Genomic DNA, 7,732 nt, shown 5'->3' on the forward strand with positions numbered 1-7,732 from the left:
ATTTTTCTATACTTACTGTGGTTGTTATCTTGTTCTGTTTTTAGCCCTGAAGAAGGCTAGAAACTCTAGCCGAAACGTTGGCACATTAATATAAGTTAATCGTACTTATTTGTGTTTTTCATTGACCGCACCCCCAACCATCTTCTCCTCATTCATCATCCACGGTCAACTATCTCTCATAATTATAATTATAATAGAAAATATTGTTATTGCAATATCAATTTTAATTTCATTCATGTGAACAAGGTACTTTGTTCGTTCTAAAAATCTGGCTGGTATGGTTTGCGCATCACACAGATTTCTTTTACCACCCTACTTTGTGTTTAAATTAATCAATACTCATTTCAAAACAACTTCTTATTGACAAAACTCCAATTAGTCATAATAATTTATAAGAATCATTTGACCCTTTGGAACTTTTGAACACGTCATTTTTCAATTCCTGGCGTTTTTTAAATATTGCTCGATTAAACTATCTTAAAGTCTCCTCTTCTCGTTTTAAGCAAGTATTTCAATAGTGATATAGGACTGTCACTTCCCGGTGATCTTAGTGGGGCGGGGAAGGATGCCCTTTTTTTTTGTTATGATAACCTCTTGTGAGTGTTTTTATATTCAATATTTTGGACCTTTATCCATTTCCTAAACTTGTTTTAATATACTGATATACATTGAATATAAGTGTAACATTTATCAACTTTACATAAATATAATAACAATAATGTACTTTGTTATTATTAATTATTTCCATCATATTATAAAATCACATAAAAAATTAATACTGCGATCATTATTTTTCCATTTTTTATGAAGTGGGTAAATTTTATTTTTAAAACAGTTTGTTGAAACTAATACAAAAATGTCATTAAATGATTTTATCATGCCTTTTTAATAAAATATGCTAACTTGAAGAATGTGCTAATTATGTACCCAAGGATAAAATAGATCTGAAGGTATGGATACATTTATAGTGGTTATTTTCCTTTTATAAAATTAAATGAAAATAAATAATATCTTCATTATTCTGGGACATGATCCCTTTGAACCATTTGAAGTACATTTCAAGTTAAACATACTTTTAACAAAATACATCCATGAATTATATATATCTAAACTGCACTTTCAAAGTTCATATATTTAATTAATTGATTAGTCCTAAACAAAAAAATCATATCATGGTCTAAGATAATTGAACATATATAATTTTCTTTCAGTTTTCTTGAGTGTGCACCTATAAAAATTAACGCAAAAGCATTTTCACCTCAGATTAGAGCTAGATACTTTTGGGGAAATATATCTAATATGCAACAGCTGAAAAAGAAAGTTGATACTACAAACATCAGGCTTGCAAGTTTCCTGAATCCATTTTGCAACAGGGTTGCAGTAGTTGACAAAATAAGAACTATTACAACTAATTCAAATTCCCTGAGCCAAGGTATTTTGTTAGTTTATTTTATCGTTATATTTTCTATATTTAGTTACAACATATGAATTAGTAATTATAATGACTTACTATGTTAATACCACAGTTTTGTATAAGCTCTTCTCAGTTTATGAATTATTAAAATATAATGTGTCAAACATAGATAGGCCCAAATTCTTCTCACAGCCTGATGGAATGATCTAATCAATGAATGTCTTAGGAAAACGTTGTAGATCTACTTCTTAAGTGTTGCCAACCACTATTGCTTTTTAACTTTGGTGTGGTAAAAACATGTGGTTTGCATATATAACACCTACTTTTTAAGAATGAATTGAAAAAAAGGAATTAGCTTTAATATACCACTGACCAAAATTTAATCTAGTAAATTTTCAAAATTAAGGCTAATCAGTGGACTAGATGGAAATAAGTGAGCTAGTTTTGACATTTTTTTTATTGGTAGTAGTCTCGATGGGCAAAATCAACAATTGATATCTGAAGAATTATCTTCTCTGGCTTCTTTTTTCAGGCATTGCTTGGTAAACTCAGGCAAACGGTGTGTGAATAGTATCTAAATAATGAGAAGGGTATCAAGTAATCCAAAATAGTACTATGAATAATAAAGATGAACTTTATTTGGATGTTTCTACAATTGCATCGATAGAAAATCATGTTCTCTTTTTTCAAATAATAAATAAACAGAACTAAACTATCAAAAATTTAAAAAAAGGAAAGAGCTTGAAAACCCTCTCTCTTGAGCTGTAACTTAGTCTTATCTTCTCTGTGAAGGATTCTAAGTGAGAGACATCCTTCAATCTAAGACCTGAGCCACCTCTTGTGACAGTTCTATAAGTCTTTATGAGTCCTACCTGAGACATAAACTTGATAGTAACCAATTTACTCTTCAATAACTGTGAAACATTCCTGTTCCATAAGGTTAATGCATAAAATTTAGTTTGAAACCTTTAGTTCAGTGCAAAATTGTGTGACTTTGTGTGAGGATGTGAGACTTTGGGCTGAAACTATCTCAGGAGAAGTTATTGCTTGGACAAAAATGGATAAATTTTCTAGGGCATACTATATCTCAGGAGGAGGTTATACTGGATGTGCAGAAAGTAGCGGCCTTACTTCGGATGGCGGTGTCGACCATTATAAAAGGGATCAGGAAGTTGTTAAGGGCATTAAGCTGCTATCGTCAGTTCGTCCCTGATATGGCGGAATATCTGGTACCCCTTAATAATTTGCTAAAAAAGAAAAAATTGATAGTAATGATGCCAGCCATTGACAGCAATATTCGTAAATGTATAAACCAGCTGCAGAAGGAACCAGTACTAGCGTTTCCCGACTTCCAGAAGCAATTCACATTAACAACAGACACTAGTGAGTATGCGCTGGGAGCGGTGCTGTCACAGGAGAGTGAGGTAGGAGAAATTCCTGTGGCATATGCTAGTAGAAGACTCACAGAGGCAGAAGCACGTTACAGCGCCTTGGAACGAGAACTACTGGGTATTGTGTGGGGAATAGAGCATATCCATCCCTACTTGTTTGGAAGACAATTTAGGTTTCAGACGGACCACAGGTCCCTGCAATGGTTGGAGAAGTTAAAGGAATTGTCCACAAGAGTCACATGGTGGAAACTGCCGAGCCAGTATAACATGGACATAACCTACAAACCTGGCAAGGAAAACGTAGCAGATTGGCTTTCACGAGCGATCATGATAAACGCAGTTGAAGATGACCATGGAGAAACATCTGGAGTTGGAAGGCAGTTCTCGATGTAGTGGACTCCAGAAGAAGAACAACAATCAGCCACACCAGAGAACCAGATTAGGGAGGAAACGTCTCCAGAAGAAAGTTCGAACAATGACAGACCGAAGGAAATGGAGGATATTATAAACAACAAGAGGTACCAGATTATTTGGAAAACAAAAACCACGGGGTTGCTGAAGATGAAACAGAACAAGTACAGTGGTAGTATCATTTCGACTATCTAGTAACAAACGGGTGTTAAAAAGGACCAAATATGCAGAGCGCTGAAAGAAGCATACAAAGCCGGTAAGATCCACCATATGTTATAAATGCGACGGTATGGAAAAAGATACAGCGGCTATGGAGAACAGAAAAGATTGGCGTTGATCAATCGTTTATTCGGTGCACATCAATAGTAGATACCCTGAGAGATCCGGAACATCAAAAGGAGGTAACCTTGGCTTATCACCAAGGTTATATTCTCACTTCGTGGGCGAGTCTCTCGAAAGAGACTACAAGCATTGCAGTGCAAATATTTTTGGTGTGGCATGAAACGCTCTATCCAAGAGATTCTTGGGAAATGCGAGGTGTGCCTCAGGATGAAATATGATCGGCACCCACCCTGTGCAGCTCAAGAAGAGACCCCTACCGCGAATACGCCGCTCAGTGACTTACAGGTGTGGTATAAGTGGGTCACAATTATTGATATATTCAGTAAGGTGGCCATGGCATACCTGGTGCAGGACAGATCAGTGGAGGCGGTTTTACGAGCTCTTCGGACATGGTTTCAATTTTATGGCATCTCCGACAGAATTTCTTCTGACAGTGGGAAAGAATTTGCCATTGCAACCATCAGAGAGGAAATGAGAATATTGGAAGTGGTGTGGTGTGGCACCTCAACATCCAAAGAGCTGCGGAAGGATAGAGTGGTTTCATAGCATAGTGTACCAGCTATAAAGAGGACTAAAGCCTGATGATGCGATAGAACAGGCAGTCACAGCATACAACCACTCCATACACACAGTCACGGGGTTTGCCCCATTCGAAATTCTTTTTGGGATGAGGGGGCGTCGACAGGACTACCGTGGTACTTTGCTGGGAGAAGATGAAATGTCCGGTAATGTGATGGTCTTGCAAAAGTTGTGGGCAAAAGTCAGGGACAGGATTTGCAGGGAAAAGAGTAGAGTAGCCAAACATAACTTGAATGTCAGAGACCTGATGGGTAGAATAAATATTGGGACAGTGGTATATAGGAAAGTGGGGAATAATAGAGGGAAGAAGCTGCAGAGGTATGAGGCCCCATTTAGAGTGATCATCATTCGAGAACATAATATTGTTAAAATAGAAAGTGTCAAAGAGCCTAGAAAGAAGAGAACTGTCCACATTGAACAGTTAAAACTTCCGGCAATCACAACATAGAGTGTCCTCATTTCGCCACAAGGAGATTAGACTACACGAAATGTATTTATTTTATTTTATTATTTTTTTGTTTTTATTTCTAGTTTGTTTGTTAATTTTGTATTTATAAATTTCATATTGTTTGTAAATATAGTATTTTTCATGTTATTGTACGAAGAGTTCTTCTCGTTCTTTTCATCTTATTTTTTCTTTAATTTATGTATATAGGATTAACTTTAGGCAATTTTATATATGTATTTTTCTTGTATATATATAATGGAGTTTACGACTACTGTATGACTATTGTTTACTTTCATTGTAAATAGTTTTCAATTTTTTTTATGTTATAATAATATGCAGTGAAAGTTTACAAGGATTGTTCGTAAACTGGTGAGGGAGAGTTATGGCCAAAGCACGATAATAGCTGACCGGCCATATCAGCTGATCAAGTCAAACAGCTGATTGACATGTATATATAGAAGTACTGGATTCAATAAAGAGCATTCTATTTCTATGGAACCTGTGGGAGTCATTTCATGCCCTTTTCACTCAACGATACTTAAGTTTTTTTTTTATATATAAATAGGGACTTGATGGCCATGCAGGTTGGGGCACAGGTCCCAGTGTGCTTGTTTTGGAACGTTGTGGGTTCGATTCCAACCTGGGGCAGTTATATATTCATTTTTCAGTGGTCCTGAAGAATGAATCTTGACACTCCCACCTTGGTTAGTACGTGGCAATGACCTAGGTAGCCTTCAGGGGTTGGCAAAAGGACCACTAGGCCCACATGCCGGACTTGTTCCCTCCACCAATTACCAGTACCAGTACCAGTATATATATATATATATAAAGTATTCATATATAATGTAAGAATATGTTATGGCAAGACCATCTATCTAAATCATTTATTATATTATATTATCCATGGATATATTAAATGTAAATAAATATTTTGTTTCTTTGTGTAGCTTTGAGGTTTGATTACCTTAACCAATAGCACTCCCTAATTTATCATATATTCAATGGTAATCATATTTTATAAATTTGTCTAATTAGTTACTGTTAGACACACTATGCCTTTGGAAAAGTAATCCAATAAGAATAGTTTTAAGGACTTAATTAATTTGAACTAATATAAATAATTTTGGATAGTTGCTTTCAGTAATTATCCTGGCATCCCAGACACAACAGGTTGAAAACACCAATACATTGTTGTATATCTCAAATTCGAATTGAACTAGTATCCTTACTATAACAGAACAGTATATCCTTTTTATTCATTAGGTTTATTCTAATGTCCTTTTGATACTGTAAAAATTTGAAGTTGATCAAATGATTACCCTAGAACATATGAAAGATTTTTATACTATAAAACTGACATTACATATGTGGATTTGTGTAAAATCTGTTCATGATTGAAAAAACTTAGTTCATTTTCGGTTTTAGCACACTAAAGAACATAAAATTCAGCCTAAATCATCCAATCAAATTTTTGGTTGTAGACCTGTGTTATTTGTTGTAGTAATAGTTCCTCTGATAACTGTAGAAAAATTGATTGGTCTATATATCATGAATATCTCAGCTTAATGTTATAATACTTACTAACATTGTTTTTTGTGTGTAGGTAGAGAAAGGATTCCAGCTGTTTTGATGGATGGAGAATACTGTAATCTATGGATAACAGAAATAGAAAGAATTTTCGGCTTTCCTACTCATTACACTGATGTTGGGAATATATCTTTACGAAAAAGATTGTTACTTTTAGGAAACTCTTGGAGTGTTGCAACTGTAAAAGAAATATTTTATTCCTTGAGAAACCAATTCAAGACTGCCTAAAAAAAAGGCATTTTAAGAATTAAAGATTTATTGTTTGATAAATATATTCTTTTAATTTTGAAAATCTTCATTAATTGGTTTTATTAATTAATGGGAAGTTGTAGGAAATTAGTAATAAAAACTATACTTTGTTTTATATAAAAGTCATTTTGACTGAAAACATAAATTATGTATAATTTTGGAAGATTATTAGTTGATGTTTGTGATGACTGTAGAAAGATGGTCAGGGTGCCAGTCAAGAAAGTACAAAAATAGCAGAAAAACTATTTATTGGTAACCAACATTTTGACTTTTCTTTTTGGACTTATGACTGATGAAGCCCTGCAAAGGGGGAGTGAAGCATCAGTTACTAATAAATAGTTTTTCTGCCATTGTTACATAGTATTCCATAGTTCCATTTGTTCCTTTCTTAACTCCTACCCGGACTATCTTCCCATTCCTATGTATAATTTCTAAAATTTTAGCAATGTTAATATTGTATTTCTGAAATATAGATATTTTTACATACCTTAAAATACATTTTTATTTTAACCAATGTTTTCTTTCTATTTATGAAGATAATCCTTTGAAGCCATTGCTTTCAAATCTACTTACAATCTCATTTTTTTTCACTAATTTTCATATTAAAAATAAAAACCTCTGCCTCAGAAAGCAAAATGAATAAGTATGAGGATAGTTAAATTTACTGGAATTTTGTTCAAAAATAATAGAGAATAATTGGTTTTACATTGTATTATTTTTCTTTTTTGATGTAATATAGTATTAAAAAAAAAAAATGCAAGGTACAGGGTTTGATTAAACTTGGTACCGTACCCCAGTTTCTTAATTGTCAAACAGGTGGAAATGTTATAAGGTATATTAGCCCAATAGCCACACTTCTGAGAAAAGAGGAAGGAGAGTGCAGAACTTGTTTTAAGGTTATGTTTAATGTGTGTTTTTAAAAATCATTTCATTTTATACTTTTTCTGAGACATTCCGGCTAAACGCAGAAGAAACCTCATAATGTGAAAGCTCTTCTGGTAACCCAGTTATTATTATTGGTATTTGCTTATAAAAGTGAAAATTCCAAGATTTTATTCTAAACCATCTAAAAATGTTTCTGTTTGTTGTATTTTAATTTGTTCTATTTACTACATTCATTTCTGGGACTACTCTCAATACAATACTCTGACCTAAAGTAGAGGAAAATTCCAGACAAAATTAGGTATAAATAATAAGAAAGTGTACCATATGTTCTATTGAATTCAGCTCCAACCTGCTTTGTAACTTTTTTTATCTATGCTGTATTTTGTTTATAAATATGATTTGTGTATTAATAAGTTCTGTTTTGTG

General features: G+C 33.6%; 1 protein-coding gene across 1 annotated transcript in view; it reads left to right on the plus strand.

The window, feature by feature from the left end:
* The window catches only part of LOC106680647 (DNA (cytosine-5)-methyltransferase 3A), an 18,784-nt gene extending 11,963 nt beyond the window's left edge, over positions 1-6,821 (plus strand). Inside the window, exons 6-7 of the mRNA XM_014420513.2 lie at positions 1,212-1,432; positions 6,189-6,821. Coding sequence (XP_014275999.1) covers positions 1,212-1,432; positions 6,189-6,400 — 433 coding nt within the window. The 3' untranslated portion in view covers positions 6,401-6,821. The remainder of the gene's footprint in view (positions 1-1,211; positions 1,433-6,188) is intronic.
* The last annotated feature ends 911 nt before the right edge of the window (positions 6,822-7,732 follow it).

Source organism: Halyomorpha halys, unplaced genomic scaffold (assembly GCF_000696795.3).
Source record: "Halyomorpha halys isolate HHAL.00 unplaced genomic scaffold, Hhal_1.1 Scaffold273.1, whole genome shotgun sequence".
In the NCBI taxonomy this organism is placed as follows: Eukaryota; Metazoa; Arthropoda; class Insecta; order Hemiptera; family Pentatomidae; genus Halyomorpha; species Halyomorpha halys.